The sequence below is a fragment of the Ailuropoda melanoleuca genome, chromosome 7, assembly GCF_002007445.2.
Source record: "Ailuropoda melanoleuca isolate Jingjing chromosome 7, ASM200744v2, whole genome shotgun sequence".
In the NCBI taxonomy this organism is placed as follows: Eukaryota; Metazoa; Chordata; class Mammalia; order Carnivora; family Ursidae; genus Ailuropoda; species Ailuropoda melanoleuca.
This window is the reverse complement of record NC_048224.1, coordinates 11,531,692-11,551,185: the sequence shown is the minus strand read 5'-3', so window position 1 is coordinate 11,551,185 and position 19,494 is coordinate 11,531,692. Positions and strand designations below refer to the sequence as shown.

Sequence of the window (19,494 nt, the reverse complement as noted above, 5' to 3'; positions counted from 1 at the left end):
TTTCAGGAAATCAGAAGGAGGCTTATAAACCAGATTTCCTGGCTTGGGGCTGTGTTCTCAGACCACCCGCAAAAATTAATTGTTCATTAAAGACTCGAAAAAAGACCTTTTAACAATTTTACTGTAAAGATGAAAAGCATGGAAAGTAATAGGTAAAAACACATGTTCCATTAAGTTTTTTATTTTATAAGAAAATCAAAGAGAAAAATGACATTGTAAATAAGTAAATATACTTTTATTTTTCAATTAAATTGTATTCTAAAGAGGATGTTATGATAAACTAATCATTTTATAATTAAAAATTATAACTTATGGTTTTTATAAGCAAATCATTTTATAATTTCTATAATTTTACAATTTTCCGTATAATAATTTCTACTCAAGGACAGAATTTACCATGTAGTAAAATGTGGGCATAAGCAATAAGTGAATTATATAACTGAGATTATGATTATTTAAAAATCATAATTTGTCAGCTTACAAATGTTGTTGTCAGGCTATCTGAGGGTGTGTGAAATGAAGGTTTAGAACAAAAATGAAACAAACGACCAGATAATTGTGTTTTCAAACATTTCACAACGTAATTGGAGTAGCAATTGTTTGCTTACACTTAGCAAAAATGGTCAACCCACTGAATGTGGAACCAGCAATGTAAAAGGGAACTCAGAGATCTTTTTTTCAGTAATTTTCAAACTGTGGTCCGCAAAATGGGAGGAAGGCTGATTTCCACATAGCTCCTAAATCTTCCTTCTAAATCTTTTATCTGGGCTTCCTAATAAGATTTCCGTTGAAGCAAGGTTTTGATTGCTCAAAACATTTGAAGACAACTAATGCTTCTATTTCTTCACTTAGATGTGAGGAAAATTAGGCCAAGAGGGCTTGGATATATATGAATCTAACATTAGTCGTTTTATTATATAGCAAGGCATCATCAAGGGACTGAAAGTATACTCCGTCAGCAGCTCTGTGTGAAACTGGCGCAGTGGGCATATTACTGAAATGTTACTTCTCACAAAGCACCGTTTGCATTTAAAGAGAAAAGAAAAAATAATTACTTGCTTGGATTTCTTTCTTTGAAACTATTTCCTATGCTAGTCATTAATAGGTGTATCAAAATAACAAATTCTCATGAAACATCAAAGTCATTGGCATTTTATTTTTAAACAAAGTAATTTTTTCTTCAGGACAGAGCAGATGGAAATAATATTTTGTTGAAATGCTTAGAATGTCGAATTAATAGTTATTTAACAACCAGGTAAAAGCACTTGGAGGCATTTTTGACTAACTCCTTTTAAGCTAAAACCTAACATTATTCTATAAAACCTCATTTTTTGGTGGTTTGTTCACATTATGCGAATGAAGATGAATTCTTTTATATGTTCTTACTGTTTAAAAAAATTAATAGGTAATAATTTGTCTCTATTTTGAGGTACCATTCTTCTTTTCTCTTGTCAAAATAATCTAGTGATACCCATGTGGATTAATGACTTAACACTGTCCAATTAACAGGTTTCTATGAAGAGGGAGCCAGAATTTATTTGATGTGCTAGTTTTTAAAGGAATATACATAGAATTTTATGCGCATTAAATCAGCAAAATTAAACAATTCTTATAGTCCACAAATACTGGCTCAGCTGGCAATGAAACTCAACTATTCATACGCTGCTTATTACCATTCTGGAAAGAATTTTGGTAATATATGCCAATAGCCACAAAAATTCTGAAACTCACTCTTGAGAATTTATTCCAAGGAAATAATTTGAAAGGAGAAAAATACTTAGGTATTAAGTGATTCATTATATTATAATAGAAAAGTTTAGATGAACTAAGTCTTCTAAAGGGATGTGGCTAAATAAATTATAAAATAATTTGAAGCAATTATTATGTAACCATTGTAATTATCAAGGGCGGAAAATGAGGGAAAATATCTTTTCCAGTAACACAAAATGCTGTCCACGTTGCAGATGTGATGGAGTAGAGATAGGAATTCATTTGGTGACTTTTCAGGAGAGATGTGTTTTAATGAATAAATAAGGCAAGTGGCATTACATTTATGGTGCAGATGATGGCATAGGGTTTAACAATAACTGAGTCTAAGCCTATAGAGCAGGGACTTTTTTTTTCTCCTGGTAATAAACTATTTGCATTAATTAAATTAATCTCTGATTCTTTTTAGACACATCATGCTAGGTAGTAGGCCTGACAATCACTCTCCATTTGACTCCTGAATAAGTTAGTTCTCTTCAACCAGGTGAGTAGTTTATTCTCAAAAAAGAATAGAATTAAGACCGGTTGCACCGCATTGAGATACCACCTTACACCAGTTAGAACGGCAAAAATGGACAAGGCAGGAAACAACAAATGTTGAAGAGGATGTGGAGAAAGGGGATCCCTCTTACACTATTGGTGGGAATTCAAGTTGGTACAGCCACTTTGGAAAACAGAATGGAGGTTCCTCAAAAAGTTAAAAATAGAGCTACCCTATGACCTGGCAATTGCACTACTGGGTATTTACCCCAAAGATAACAGACGTAGTAAAGAGAAGGGCCATATGCACCCCAATGTTCATAGCAGCAATGTCCACAATAGCCAAACTGTGGAAGGAGCTGAGATGCCCTTCAACAAGATGAATGGATAAAGAAGATGTGGCCCATATATACAATGGAATATTACTCAGCCATCAGAAAGAACGATTACCCAACATTTGTAGCAACATGGACGGGACTGGAGGAGATTATGCTAAGTGAAATAAGTCAAGCAGAGAAAGACAATTATCATATGGTTTCACTCATATGTGGAACATAAGGAATAGCATGGAGGACGTTAGCAGAAGGAAGGGAGAAATGAATGAGGGGCAATCAGAGGGGGAGATGAACATGAGAGACCGTGGAAACAAACTGAGGGTTTCAGAGGGGAGGGGGTGGAGGGATGGGTTAGCCCAGTGATGGGTATTAAGGAGGGCACATGTTGCAATGAGCACTGGGAGTTATATGCACAATGAATCATGGAACACTACATCAAAAACTAATGATGTACTGTATGGTGACTAACATAACATAATAAAAAAAATAGACAATTCGGCATTGGAAAAAAAAAAAAAGACTGTCTCCACTAATGAAACTCTACCGACAGGAAATGTTCATGGGGCATCTAGAGGGAGGTATCTGCCTTACAGGAAGGCTTCAGGATTTGGCCCCATTCAGAATAAAGAATCAGACTCATCACAGCACTCAATTTCTTCCACGTTGAAATGACTACTTTCATAACAGCCAAGCCTTCCCTCACAGAAGCCAACAGTTCCTAGGCTAAGTGAACACCATTACCTCCTCCACAGGTTGCTGAGCAAGGAAAGAAATCTGTCTCCCTCCATCGATGGATGATCGGCTGATAGAAGATGAACTGGACTGTGCTGTCAGCCGGCCCCGAGCTGTGGATCTGCAGGAGATAAAAGCAAAGAGAGAGACTGGTATGACAGGGAGGGGCTTTCTTGGTTCCTTGCAACTTTGGACCAGAATGCACAGTGGCGTGGACGGTCTTAGGCTGCATGAAGAACTGCATTGGGAGAGAAGTGGCCATAGCAGTATCATCGATCTTACCCATCAACCGTACACCATCACGACCATCACTTTTCAGTTCTGTTGCTACAGAACAAGGGATTATAGTGTCTCTATTTGTGATTCAAGTAGGATCTTTTCCCAGGCTACTTAACTCCCTTTCCCTCCTGTATTTCCAGCTTCTCTGGTATGATACGAAAATTATGTGGATTTTTATATGTAATGTACGTATGCATATGGATTTTTATTTAATTTATTTATTTTAAGGATTTTATTTATTCATTTGTCAGAGAGAGAGAGCGAGCGAGTGCACAAGCAGGAGAAGCAGGCAGAGGGAAAAGCAGGCTCCCCACTGAGCAGGGAGCCCCATGCGGGACTCAATCCCAGAACTCTGATCTGAGCCAAAGGCAGATGCTTAACCAACTGAGCTACCCAATCATCCTGTGTATGTGGATTTTTAAATGTAGGTTTCAAAGTAGACGATTTGTCCTGAGGAAATTATAAATGCCATACACTGCAAAAAATGAAAGATCCTGTCTTTAGTTAAGAAAAAAAGAATTAAATGGCTCTGCCCCCTCAGAGACATGGAGTTTCCTGGCACTTTAGTGATTCATACATTTTAATGTGCAGAGTTACCAACTGGAAGCTTGCTTAAATGCAAATTCCTGGGCTCTTGCAATGCAAGAGCAATGGAAACATTGACAGTCCAAGTACCAAACTGAAAAACACCAACTTACACTATAAAAGCAAGAACTTTGAATGCAACATGTCCTTATGGAAATTACAACCCCATTGTGTTTAAAAGAGGGGAAGTAAGGCAGTAATTCTTTAATAGTTCTTAAAAGTACAAGGTTGAGAAAACATAATCTAAAAGAGAAGGAGAAAGTACCCAACAGGAGCAATGCCTCGATTTCACAAAGACACCATGACAGGCTATCATATAGCACTGAGACAGCTGGGCAAGGCTTGCCCTAGTTATTATACTAAAGGAAGATCCATGGATAACCAAGAGGGACGCCTCTTACTTCAAGACAGTAGAAGCCTATCAGCGCCTCATATGGTCTACATCTTTGTTCATATTTTCAAGCCTTACGGGGGTACCAACTGCCCTTTACCTAGGATAAACTGATGGATTTGGCCTTTAGATTTTTAAAAAAGACAGCCTATTTTTCTGCTACTGAGTTTAACAACTGGGTTAACAACTGGATTAAACATCTAGAACACTGGAACACAGGGAGCAGGTGTTAAACCCTCGACCAGTTTTTGGACTTTGGATGAAAATACTGGAAATGTTCCTCAGATAATCTGCAAGAGCTGGAAAAGGAGAAAAAAAGGGACAGAGAACTATAGAATATCTCATATTATGCTGGCGTTCTGACCCATGGAACATCGAGGTCTTTCTTAATTAGAATAAACAGTGATACAATCTCTTACTTGAAAGCAAAAACAGCTGAAGCCATATGGTGTCTTTCACAAAAGGGGAGCAGAGCCTACAGATTAATATTTTTCAATCCTGTGTGTCAGATACAGGATACCTAATTGCTTGCTCAGGGATGTAGTATTAATCACATTCTTTGGAAAGGGTTTTTTTTTTTTTTTTGGTTGTTTTTTTGTTTTAAGCTCACAAAAGCCTATAGCTCTCTTGGGATGTGTGATTTCCATACTGGAAAAGTATTAGAAGGGGACTCTCATTTGAACACCAGTTCCGTGAAAAAATAAAAAGACCAGAAGATTTATTTAGGCTTAGAGAGATGGATTGTTTTGCAGAGGTCCCTTTTGGGATGTTTGAAATTAAACTAAGTCCTAGGAAAGTGGAGGAAAAAACAAAAACGAGGAGGATATAACATCAAAATCCTTGGAGAAACCTTGTTCTAGAGTATCTGTACAGTGTCTGGGCTGAGTTTTTGATCTGGTTAGAGAGGAAAAAGATGGAACACGTCAACTCATATAACAAAATAAAAATTATAAAAAAAAATCGTTCCAATTGAAAAAAAAATAAAAAGACGGAACACGTCAAATTTTCAGCTTCCTAGAAGTTACCATTAAAAGCACCTTATGCCCTGAGAGTAAGGAATGCATGTCAAGAAATTTTGGCGTTAAGGAGTGTTAGTAAATATGTTGAAGGAAAGAAAACAAGGAGCTTAGAGAGAATATTGTTCCTAATGAGTTCAGTGAAACCGATGTACAATGACCATGAATGCGGAGACTGTATGCCTAAATGTGAAAAGAGATTGGAAATGAGCAGGGGTATTGTTATTTCAAATAGATAAAAACAGTTGGGACATGTCCAAATCTCTGACCACATAATCTTACTTGATTCTACACTGATAATATTTCTCTATGAGCATCTTCTTAAAATAATAACACCTACCACAGCAACCAGCAGTGACTACATTCCCACTGTATGCAGGGTGCATTTTATTTATATTAAATCAAATCTTAGAACTACTCTGTATTATCTTTCCACATTTACATTATAACAAGAGAGATGAGTCTCAGAGAGATTGAATGACTTTGTCAAGGCTACACAGCTAGGGAAGAGCGGAGCTGGGATCTGAATTCAGGTCTGCCTTGGCTTGAAAGCTGCCATTCTTTTCATGGTACCAAGGAATTCTGTTAGTGCTGGTGTTGTGGCGATACAGGTATTTATCTTTAGTGGTGGCCCTGTACTGCTCTTCTCAGTATCTTCTTAATTTTTCATTTGAAAGTAGGAAAAGTATGTTTAAAATAAAGAGGCTAACCTGATGTCTCACTTCGATGGCCTCACTGTTGCTCACAGAGATGAGCTGCCACATTCCTTGTTTCTGGTCTTATTAATTCTGGGTGGCTGGGACCTTTGTTATCATTAGCTCTGGAGCTTTATACACCCTAAATCCTCAGACATCAGGTTCTTGTTCTCCAGGGTATGTTGAAAGCTTCAGTTTGACACATTAGAATTGTTTTAGGGAGCTAAACACATCTGGCATATGTAATTTGGGCCTCCTTAAGTTAATAAGGAAAAAAGGATGTTCTGAAACAAGCTTTTCTTCCTATAATTACAATGATTCAGTGTTTCTAATTTAATATAAGGACTTATCACACTGGAAGGAAAAGAGAAGACAGAAGCCGGTCACTTTCCATAGCAACTGATCGCACTGCCATGGTAGAGTCAAAGGACAGGACAAGTATGTGGACGGGTAATGGATGAACATTAAGTCCATGTAAAATCAAAGGAATCAAGAAGACATTTCAAATGCATGAAAGACATCATCAAGTACACAAAGGATCTCTCAGTTGATGCGCTCTGAAATGCCACACCTTTTTCTTCTCAGTTGGGAAAAGGGTAATTTGCGAGCTTTAGCTGTTTCCCTACTATGCTCTTTTCTCTTCCCGATGTGGTAGAAACTTTTGCTTCAGACAAACCAGCAAGGGGCTGGGAGTCAGGCGTCACCCCGTGCTCCTTGGCTGCTGAATGACGCACAGGGTGATGCTCCACGCTGTTCGGAAAGACATATGAACGCATTACCGGTGCCTAATATGCTAATTGATGCAAATGAGAATCACACTTTTTCTACTACTTTGGTGGCTTAGGTACTCATCAGTCACTTTCCTCTATGCCGTTTCTCTGAAATTTCTAGAACGGGCACAAACTGAACGGGTACCTTAGCTGCTTTCACAAGGAGAGCTAAGTTGGAAATTCTAGCAAAGGATGGAACAACTGAAAAAAACCCTCTTCTGGCTAAGAACGTCATTTTCTTTCCTTGGGGCCACAACTTCAGAAGGATGCACGTGGCTTGATCAGGAAGAAATACAAAGGCCTAACCTAAGACAGTGGTGGCAAGGAGGGACAAGGAAGAATGGTCTGAGAAGGTATGGAGGTGGAACAAAGTTTAATGCCTAACCAGGGGTGTAGAGGAGAAGGGGAAATCAGTGTGAATCAAAGATTTCTAATGTGGCTGGGTAAACAGCATAGTATTTCACGAGATAGGAAATAAAGAAGATTGAGTAGGTTTCTGGGGCCAGACAAGGCCAGTTATGGACACGTTGCACTGGTTGTGCCTATGGGATATCAAAGTGGCGATGTGCAGAAGGCAGCTAGATGTATGAAACGCATCAGCAACGCTGTCAACTACTGACATGTGAACAATGTTACTTGAATCCAAGTCTCTATTTTCAGTATGTGTATTAACTCTTGCAAGGGTACGAGGGGAATGAATGCCAATGGCTCATTCAGCAGCACTCTAAGGGTTGCAAAAACTAAAGACATCTCTCACTCTTGTGCCGTATTTGCATATTTCAGTGAAATGATTGAACCATCCACAGCATCATTTCTCTTGTGAGCTATCTCTGCTGGTTTGTAGCTTCTTGTTCACATGAATGTGGCTGGCACCTGGACTGGATTAAAAAGAGCTACCATGCAGATGGAGACAGAGAACAGCGCTCTGGAACCCTTCTTCCATCCAACCTCACTGTCTATCCCATTTTCCTATGTACATTCTTACTTCCAGCTGCCATGGGGTCACTGAGTCTTAGCTTAAATCAAATGTCCTCTGGCTCCAGGTCCCATGATGAAAAATTTATGGAGTCCTGGACACATTACAAGTTTTACAGCTTTACAGCTGAAATCCTTCAGGTCCTTCTGACCTACTGAGGGAAAAAATATGTTTTATTTTATTGTGATTCTCAAACATTCTTCTAGTGTGTGCATTTCTCCTACAGAATGGATTTGTTGCTTCCAGCAATGTGTTTTATATTACTTTGAAGAGTAGGGAAGCTCTGATAGGAGGAAACAAGTTAGTCTTATTGCCAGTACAAAAGAAAACAGGATTTGTAATGGGACGTATGACCAAGTCTATGGATCATTAGTCTGTCTTCATCTTTGAGGACACCTTATGTGAGTCAGTGACTGTATCCTAACTTGTTTCAAAACAGTTTATATCCTCCAACTAATGATGTGTTGGTCTTTGAGTCTTTTTATTAAATAATATACATATATATACACACATAAGGATTTTCTTAGGACCTTAAAAATATCATATGTTCTTGAAAGGCTAGGATGTACCTCAACACCCTTGAATTAAATATTTCCTGTATAATAGGATTTTCAAATCTGTGCCCAGACCCAAAGTCGCTCTCTCTCTCTATCTCTTCAGGAGATTATAAGTAACAGTTTGGATATGGCTTGAAAACATGGTACCTAGAGGCACTTACCTTGACAATGAAATCTGCTGTGAGTGGCCCAGTCATTCTCAGTATCTCTTTGTCTGGAAATTTCTGGAAGTCCACACTAGAATTGTCCACAAGAAAGGTGCCTGTCGAGCTGAGACTGTTTTCACCTTTAGCCCCCTGCAGGGTTTTGGTTTCCAGATCTACACAGTCAGACACACGTAAAGGAGAGAAAGATGTTCCCAGGGCTACCATGGACCACATGCAAGCACATTTCATAAAACAATCTACAGCTATGTAAGGGAGAATACCGTCCTTTATGTGGCTGACACAGTTGAAATTGGGATAGAAACAAAATTTATGGGCATCTCTGGATCGCAGAAGAGCTTATGTTGCAAATGAAATTATTTTAAAACTCCTTATAGCCAAGCATTCAAGGCTCCCAGTCAAAAAATCTTTGACTCTCCGATGACCTCATTTGGGTACCCCACTTTACCACCATCCTACTCCTTTAGCTGAACCATCTCCCATACACATCTTATTGACTTCAGTCTCTATATGGCTCTCTGTCTAGACTACCCTCCAGTTTTCTTTTTAATCCATGAGATCCCGGGTGCCTCACAGAGTTTCCCTCAGCACCCGTGCGGCTTCATATTCACGCATTACCTTCGTGTATTTGTACCATCTGCTTTCTTACCGCGTGTGTGCTGTGGCTTGCCGTGAAGAAACGATAGTAATGAGGACAAGGAAATCACCATTCTTTTTAGTTCTTTCTCTTTTTAAAATCCTGCTGGTTACCTCATATAGTATTATGTACATACACGATCTTTCGTAAGTGCTTAAGAGAGAAAGAACTACTTGATTCCTGGAGCATTCCAACCTGAATTTGGCCAATGACAAGGGCGATGAAACATCTTTTGTGGTAGGAAACGCGAGCAAGCTGGGGTTGAAGGTAATTAGGCCGTGTATTTTAGAGCAGGTTAAATGCTCATGTGATTGAGAGATGATTTAGAATAACTTCCCAGTGTGTGAAGAGGGACAAACTAAATTTAATGGTTTCTAGAGCTCTTCGCTTTAGCAGTGGTTCTTCAGAGAAGGACAGAGGCCAGGTGAGGTTCTGGGTCCTTTTACTCCACATTCAACCAGAATGACTCCCTTCTTCCGTGTCTTACCGATTGGGGTTCTGGGATAAAGTCAGGACCCCTGCAGGTACTAAAATACCTGTACTAGATTATTCCAACTGTTGTCTACCTCAAGCAGGAATACCAACAGAGGAAGAACGTTGGTGTCCAATGAAATGCCCCCAACCCTCACATGAAGTCTGTGTAGCCCTTCTGGAATGGGTCAGGCTCCACACCCCCGCCCTAGAGGAGAGAGGTCCTCACAGAAGAACATCACGCACATCAAGGAAGAACTGGAGGGGAAACCACAGCTGTCATCAGAAAAACGCCAACAGCACGGGATCTCCTTCCTCTAGCCTTCATTCCTCAAGCTGCCTTATGTGTACGTGTACTCACATGTAGCTATAGCCGCAAGACATAAATCTGCTTAGTTTGGGAAAAATCCTGGGGGTCGGAGTCTGATTTGAGCATCTGATTCAGTTTTATCACCAGGTCTCCCAGCTGTACTTCCCAAGGTACTTCTGATTGAAGATAAGCTGGGGCTGGACCAGACTGCCTAGTCTTGTTCTGCTTTGGCCCTAAATATTTCAGGTTAGTCCCATATTAGACCAGCTTCCGGGAGTTAAGTGCAAAGGGTTGCAAGAGAAACAGGGTGCCATTTATTCACATATTCATTATATTATATTATATTATATTATATTATATTATATTATATTATATTATATTTATTATATTATTATATTCCAGATGCACCAAACAAAAAGTTGTTAAGCTACATGTATGTTGTCAACAGTATGTCTGTTGGGTGCAGGAAAAAAAAACAAATTCCATTTTGCTTTCCATTTTTTACAAATATCATCTGCTGCTTCACCTATTGAATTCTTGGGACAATCAAAGGCAACGAGGCTCATTCTTTAGCTTCTTAGCAATCACATAATCCGGAAAACTGGGAGGCTCGTACATTTATAAAAATGAACTTCCTCTTCAATCTATTCCTTTGGGGTCTTTCTTCTGCATTGAGGAGTCAGTCCCCCACTTGGTGATGATCTCTGCCTGGATGTTTTATTCTGATCAGGCCTGTCACTGCTCAGAAAAATACTGGTTTTGAGTGGGGTTGTTCCACGAGCGGTTACCTCTGTCCAGTCCTCCAGGGGAAAAGCAAATCATCTGAATGGTGCTAGTGTACACACATATATCATCCCTTGACATGGGAACGTTATGTTTTGGGGGGCTGTTCAGGGTTAGAAGAGAACTTGGATCCATATAAGGTGACTTATCAGCATCTTCTGGCTTTGCCTGAACTGTACCTTCCTTATTCCTTTCCTTCACATGACCCCTCAAATCCCGCCTCGCCCATGAAACGTATTTATTTTTATTTTTAGAAAGACTATAGTAGGCTATCTGAACTTTCACAGGCTCCAATTTATCTTCCTCTTGTTTGTCTTTCTGGAATGATTTCATTTATAATCCAATTGCCAAAAGATAATGCTTGCTACCTAAATTGGTTTCCTAGGCATGTGTGTGGGAGGGGAGAAAGGACAGAGGATGATAGATGGTTCTTTAGGAATCCAGGAACAGTCACAGTGGAGGAGATCAGAAATGCTCAAGGGACCAGCTGAAGGGAAGTCTTTCAGGGGAACTGAATTTTGTAGAAAATACAATGTATCCTCTTATACCCCTTCCCTGGTTTATAGCCTATAATTGTCTGCTGGTAATTTACAGGTCTACATCTAAACAATAGTAAATGCTAATAATAAAAAGGTGTGGCTGCTTACTACTGCCTCGGCATGACTGAAGATAACAAGACTTTCTAAATGGGGCCATGCTACCATTTGCTCTTTAGGGTTGTAATTACCCACCCATCCTCAATCCCAATAGCTACTTCAGTATATGAGGGCTCTGTACTGTCTTTAAGACATGGCATGTTTAATCATACCACTGTTGTTTTCTTTAAATGCCGAGTTAAGGTTATTCGGTGCTTCTACGCTCCCCTAAATCGATAAAGTAATGGAACACAAGAATAGGAAGAAAGAAAGAGTGAAGGTGAGGAAGGCTGGAAGGAGGAGGGGGAAAAAAAAAGGAGATGCAAGGCAAGAAAAAGACTGAGATTGATTGGAGAGGAAGGAGAGAGAGAACTGAGAAATAATATTCACAAAAGTATAAACATGTGCTTGACTTATGAACAACCTATTGGGAGCATCTATTTTGTGTTTTTCAGGATGAGTGTGGTTAGAGATAATTATCCTGAGGTTTCTGCTATCTCATCAGGCAGCCAAAAGATAAACAGAAGCACTCAAAATATCATATTATGATAGAGTAGAAAGATTTGCACTTCTGTATTTTAATCTCTTCTGGGAACAAAAAATAATAGTGACTAAAATTCCCAATACCCAAAGGAAAACAACTGAGTTTACTTACACAAGTGATCAGGTCCTTTTAAGACGAGGCGAATATGTCTACTTCCATACGGAATAGCAACCACAGTATCATCCACTAGAGAGAAACAAAGCGATCGCTTAAAGGCATATAATTCGATACAAAATTATCGATCAGCTCCTATATAAAGGCACTGACTTACATACTCCCCCCAATGACCATCTTCTTCTAAGTGTTTGAAATAGGACATTGACATTTGGGAATCAAAATTTCCATTTTCCTCGAAATAAAACATGCCAATGAAGCTGGTCACTAGTTAACTTTTGGCGGAACTGGCCTTTTAAAAAATATGTACATTTTGATATATTGAGAAATGAATTTGCAAGTTTCCATTTCTCATTTTAAAACCCAGTTTTACATTGCCAAATTTCTCCACATTGAGAAAATGAAAATAAATTCCAATGTTCAAAGGAGGACTGTATTATATCAAGATCTGAATTACTTTCTAGCAAAGTAACTATCTTGGATTAGTAGGAAAAATAAGAATAGGAGAATATATATTTGTTGTTAAATCTCTCAAGGGCAGAAATCATGCCTCCCAGTTCTTCAATATCCTTCACTCTACCTGCGTCTAATACTGTATATAGTAAGTGTCTCAGGAATGGTTATGAACCTTTCCCCCCACATACCCTCTCTGCTTGAAAATTAAAAAAAAATTTTTTTTTTTGGCTAAATCACAGCCAAATTTAGAAATAGGTTACTTTCACCCCACTGGCAAATTGAGACTCAGTTCATTGGAAGCAGCACCTACTTTTTTTTTTTTAAATTAGGGGTATATTTTATGTACTGCAAACACATCACAGGCATTCTCACTTGTGACATTTGTGAGAACAATACCTCTCATTTACATGCCACTGAAGAGTTTCACTTTCTAAATTATACCGTTTACTCCTTCACCCAAAGCCTGTGACATAGGCAAAGAGGACGTTACCAGCTCCATTTTATGATGACAAAATGAAGCCTCTGAGAAGGCCAGGGAGCAGCCCATGGTCAAAAAAGAGGAAGGCATTCCAGAAGACAAGGGAAAAAGCAGGTATTTTAAATTCACCAGCATATTCAGAAGCTCTGCGGGATTCTTTGTTTCACACATATTTTTCTGATAGTATACATTCTCATGCTCTCATTGGAAAAATTTAGTTCCAGGAAGAGTAATCTTAAAAGGTACCCAATGTTCTGAAAATTAACATCATCCTGTTTTCAGGAGAATCTGATTTCCGTAAATGAATTTCAGAAGTTCCCTAACTTCTCTGATCCTTACTTTCCTCTTTGGTAAGACAGGGAAAATCACACTTACCTCACAACATTGTTGTAAAAAGATAGAGATATTGATATCAATATACGGATGTATATAGCCTGGAACACAGGAGGCATTTTGTAAATGTTACTTCCCTCCCTCTCTTCCAAATCTCCTTAAGGACAGGAACTGAAAGACTGTTTATTTTTACTATGTTTTTAAACCCTCCAAGGCCCCAGCTCATAGCCAGTTGAATGAAAAAGAAGAATCATATGCTCTCAATTCTTTCCCTAAAGAGGTTACATTTATCAAGTTCTCTCCAATGTTGACTATTCCACTCACACTGCAACCTTCTCGCGGTTTTTAATATCACACATTGTTGAAGAAAAGGCTGAATTTCAGCGAGCCAAGACTTTGTGGCTACAAGCACAAAACATGTAAGGAGAATATAGAAAAGGAACAAAAAATGTTCAGAATGGGCCCATAGAGCTTTAAATGTCTTACATAAAGACACGGATTTTTAAGTTTACAAAAGCGACTCAAAGCAGTTTAAAACAATGGGATTTCTGGAAATAGAAAGTCTTTGTTTATCCACAGGTCAAATTGAGGGCAAGTAAAAGGGAAGCTTTCTGTTTGGCTCTGCAACGCTCAGCAGCAGACTTCTGACCCGCACGCTACTCTGGCGGCCTCCCTCTTGTTCCGTTGAGCCACTTGCATTCTACATACTGGGGCATTAACCCCAGCTTCTGGCTGATGCGTTAGCCTTTGTAAGCTGTCCAAGGAAGATGGGGAGAAACCCAGAAGGGTATTGGGGGAAGAGTCTAGGATGGAGACAGGAGATCGGGCCAGGATGGAATGTCTCCTGATGCCCTTGTGCACCTGCGTTGTCAAAGAGAAATAGGGAGCATCTCAAGCTGGTGCAAACTTGAAGAGTCAGCAGCACAAGGCACAGGAAGTATGGAGAGTCGTGGTCTGTTCTTCTATGGTTCTGTCAAGGGCTAATGGACAACTGGCAGCTCATCAGGCAATCAGCAAGTTCATTACTTTATTCCACAAATATTTTTTGAGTGTCTCCTAGTGTTGGGCTCCCTCCTAGGTACCAGAGATTCAGTGACAAAAAAGGCCAGCAAAGCAGCAGCCCCACAAAATGGTTCAAGGAAAAGGGTCCCAAGATAAAATATGTGGAAAAATACCACATGCTATACCCTGCTCATGGAAATTCATAAAGCACATTGGTTTCTTAGAAGCCCTGAAACAAAGAACCTCATTTCATTCTGCTTAATCCAGTGCATCCCCAAAGTGTTTACCCAGATTATATGTATATGTGTGTGTGTGTATATATATACACACACATACATATACATATAATCTGTTAACACCAGCTGATACATCTCAAAATATAATTTAAGGAACAGTGATCTTAATTTGACAAAAAGATAGGAAAAAATTGATTTTATATTCTTCATGTTGATAAAAAGCCACTCTTTGAGTTGGATATGTATTAATAATTGTCTCAATTGGGGATAAATTCTCAATAATTACAGATGGGCTGCAGGATTCTTCTATTTGGATTCTATCACAGTAGTGAGCACAGAATGGTGCTTAAGACATTTGAGAATGTTTGAGCAGTCTGCCTTTATCACCCACCTCCTTAGTGATTAAGTCAATAGGTCTGACTGGTGGGGCAGACTGGGTACACCCCCTCTCACTGGGCCTCACCTTCCTGTGGGTGCCCTTTGCTACAAAGGCACACTGCTCTATGATCAAGTCCATCTGGCCTAATCTATTCCGGCTTTGTCGACAGAACCATGATGCCAATTGTCAGGACATATTTCTAGGTTATTAATCAGCAATTGTGGAAGACCTGCTTCAGAGATCAGATAACCTCTTTCTCAATTAAATTGATAAGCTTTCCATGGGAATCATATATGCTGTCATTTCACAAATATGGGTTGCAAATGCCCTTTCTCAAGAAAACTGTTCTAAAGACTGTACCTAAAATATTTCCTCAAAAAATCCACAACTTTCTATCAAATATTTTAGATTTTTCAATCTCATCATATGTGGACTTTTCCGTGTCATTCACTGCTGTATCACAGAAAGGTCGTAATGATAATTTTTGAAGAGACAGGATTTCCTATTCTGATATCTGAGCTTGCCTTATTTTTAGGCCTGTTGATGTTTATGTTTTTAAGGAGTCCTCCCTCTAAGTCTATGGGACTGGTAATTTTTTTTTAACAGAAGAGTCATCATTAATGCGGTTAGCTACACATAAAAATAGCAGTACATATAGTCCGCCAATCTTGAGGAGGTTTACATAAAATATTTTTATCTTCATGCCAACTTCATTACTCTTACAATATAGCCAATGAAATAAGTTGAAGCTGAGCATTTGAGGCCTTCCACATCCCCCCCCCCCCCCCCCCCCCCCCGCCGAGGTTATTAGTCATTACGCAACGGAAGACATATACCCAACAGGAGAAACAAGATAGATCTTCCCTGGCTGTTGGGAATTTCATCCTAACAGTTGTTCAGGCCAAAAACTTTGGAGCCATCCTTGACTTTATATTTACATCTAATCAGTTAGAAAATCCTATTGCTACAAGAATCAAAATACCATATTTCATGGCTTCTAAGAGGAACAACCTCTCACATTTTAACATATGTGACATCAGAATGCATCCCGTAATCAACGATACATTATATTCTTTCTCACTGAGGCCGTGATCCTGCATAGTTATCTTTGCCTGCACACCTGCTAACACCAAAACGACCACTATCGAACTTGCAAAATGGGTGTCAGCAGCTTGGGAGAAGATTCTAAGATAATAGTGGGATACCCTTATTTAACCTCTTGGAACGAAACCGTTGTGGGGGGTGTAGGGAGATGAGGAATCAGAAGTGCTTAACACCATGGCCAAAGTGGGAGTCAAAAGCAGGCTCGCTGTACACAATTGCAGACCTGAGCTGACAGCCCAGCATCAAGACTTCTGGTTCCTGACAAGATGGAATAACTGCACCCAGACTTAGTTTTCTGCTGGGAAACAACCAAAAAGTCAGAAAATTATATAAAACCATGGCTTTCAAGACACTGGCTATCAGGCAAAGAAGGGCAGAAATCCCCAAGAATCAGGAAACAAGAGAGGTGAGCCTTAACACTGCCCTGGCTTCCTGCTTTGACAGACTTTCCCGGCTGCAGCATAGGAGGTGGGAACGCCAAGCCTGGAGGATTCCCTGAGTCGAGGAGACAAAGCTGAGAATCCAAGAAGATCAAGGCGGCTAGAGTTTGAATGACAGATTACCAGAGGGAAGAGAGCTACACAGAGAGACAATTCTGGAGATTTAAGAGCGTCTTCCCATCACGTTGTACACTTCAAACTTACACAGTGATGTATGTCAATCATTTCTCAAGAAAACTGGGAGAAATATTTACCTGACATAGAAAAAATACTTATGTGACATGCTAATGATAAATGCTATTATATAATTTTAAAAAATTATTCCCTTTGGGTATCCGGCAGCATACCCGTGCTAATCAAGACATGCATATAAAGAAACTAGCTGAGGCTGGGGACATAACCACAAAAACAAATTATAGAAATGACTACCTGGCATGCATATAGGGCTGGGAATAGTATCTTATCCACTAGCCACGCTAGAAAACTTTATAACTCATGGGACACTGAGCAGTAGAAGGGTCTTGCCTCTGCAGCAGGGGACAATTAGCACCAGCCAAACATGGCTTTGGACTTGCCAACCAAATTTTAAGACCCAAAAGGATCAAACTGATTCCAAGTAGCTTCACTGCTTCCAGAACAAAACTGAAAAAATATTTACAGGTATACGAAAATATCTAGTATCCAACAGGATAAAATTTGTAATATCTGGAATCAGGTCAGAAATTACCAGGCATGCAGAGAAGCCAAAAAAATTTTTCCTGAAGAAAAAAATCAGTCAATTGAAATGCAGGATAGACATTAAAATATTTACTATAACTTTATTCCATAGGTTCAAAAACTTAAGTACACATACAAAAAAATCTTCAGGCTCAGAGAATTTCAATTGTGAATGCTATAAAGCATTTAAAGAAGAAATAATATCAATTTTATGCAATCTTTAAAAAAAAAAACAGAGGAGAAATCATTTCCCAACTCACTTTATGAAGTCAGCATTACACTGCTATCAAAATTAGACAAAGATGGTATAAGGATCCTACAGACAACTATCTCTCATGAATATAGATGTAAAAAACCCTCAAACAAAACACTGCATTTCAAATCCAGTGATGTATATAAAGAAGCAGAGTTTATCCCACGAAAGCAAGGCTGATTCTTTATTTGAAAACCAATTAATGTTGTCCATCACAATGAAAGTCTAAGGAAGAAAAACCATATGATCACAACATTTGAGGCAGAAAAAGCAGGACAAAATTCAGCATCCATTCATTATAAGAACTCTCAGCACAGTAGGAATAAAAAAGAACTTCCTCAATGTGATAAAAGTTATCTGCAAAAAAACCTACAGCTAACTTCATACTCAATGGTGAGAAATCGAATGCTTTCCCTCTTAAAATTGGAAATGAGATGAGGATATCCACTCTTGCCTCTTATATCCAGCATCATATTGGATATCCTTGCCAGTGCAATAAGGCCATAAAAATAAATAACTGGTTTACAATTTGAAAAGGAAAAAGTAAAACCATCCTTATTTGTAAAACAACATGATTGTTTATGTAGAAAATCCAAAACCCTCAGAAGAAGTGAATTAGCAAGTTCGCAAAATACACAGCCAACACACAAAAATAAACTAGAAGTAGACAATTGGAAATTGAAATAACAAACAAAATGCCAACGCAATAGGGCAAGAAAATGAAAGAGGTACAAATTTAACTCAAATAAAGGATATGTATGCTGAAAACCAATAAAGGCCTATGAAAGGAATGAGAGAAGACCTAAAGAAATGGATAGCCATTGGGGCGCCTGGGTGGCACAGCGGTTAAGCGTCTGCCTTCGGCTCAGGGCGTGATCCCAGCGTTATGGGATCCGAGCCCCACATCAGGCTCCTCCGCTGTGAGCCTGCTTCTTCCTCTCCCTCTCCCCCTGCTTGTGTTCCCTCTCTCGCTGGCTGTTTCTATCTCTGTCGAATAAATAAATAAAAATCTTTAAAAAAAAAAAAAAAAGAAATGGATAGCCATGAAGTGCTCATAGGTTAAATGACTTAACATAGTAAAGATGTCAATTCCCCATATCTCAATCTTTAGAATTAACAAAACTGTAAATCAAAATTTCAACAAGATTTTTTATAGATTTGGACAAGCAGATTGAAAAATTTATACGGAAAGGCAAAGAAATTACTATAGAATAGCCAAATGAGTTTAAGAAGGGTAGAGTTGGAGGGATCAAATCACTTGATTTTGAGACTTCCCTTAAAGCTAGAGTGACAAAGACAATGCGGTCGGTATTGGTGAAGTACTGACACATAGATCAGAATACAGAGTCCAAGAAAAGGCCCATGCAGAAATGTCCAGTGGACTTTTGACAAAGTTTTAAAGGCAATTCAAAAGAGAAAAGGACATCTTTGCAACAAATGGGGCTGGAAGAGTTGGACATCCTTATGCCAAAAAAAATTAACCTAGATATATCTTATAATACTGAGATATACCTTACACAAAAATTAACTGAAAATAGGTCATTGATGTAAAAGCCAAAATATAAAACTATAACACTTTTAGAGGAAAATATAGGAGAAAATTTGTGACCTGGGATTAGACAAGGAGTTCTTATGTACAATGTTAAAGTCATAGTCCTAGCAAGAAAAAACTGACCACTGGTCTTCATAAAAAATAGAAGCTTTTACTCTGTGAGAGCTAATATTAAGCCAGTTTTGGGGGGAAAAAAGCTACCTATGGAGAGAAAATATTTTCAAATCACACATCCAGCAAAGGACTTGTACCCAGAATGCAAAAAGAATTCTCAACATTGAATGGTAGGAAATCAAACCCATT

General features: G+C 38.8%; 1 protein-coding gene across 5 annotated transcripts in view; it reads right to left on the bottom strand.

The window, feature by feature from the left end:
* The window catches only part of ADAMTSL1 (ADAMTS like 1), an 861,688-nt gene that overhangs the window by 222,330 nt on the left and 619,864 nt on the right, over positions 1-19,494 (bottom strand). For all 5 annotated transcript variants that reach the window (XM_019801253.2, XM_034663958.1, XM_034663959.1 and 2 more), the window contains exons 7-9: positions 12,239-12,313; positions 8,745-8,902; positions 3,324-3,435 (exon numbers count right to left, since the gene is read on the bottom strand). In XM_019801253.2, the coding sequence (XP_019656812.2) occupies positions 3,324-3,435; positions 8,745-8,902; positions 12,239-12,313 (345 nt within the window). The remainder of the gene's footprint in view (positions 1-3,323; positions 3,436-8,744; positions 8,903-12,238; positions 12,314-19,494) is intronic.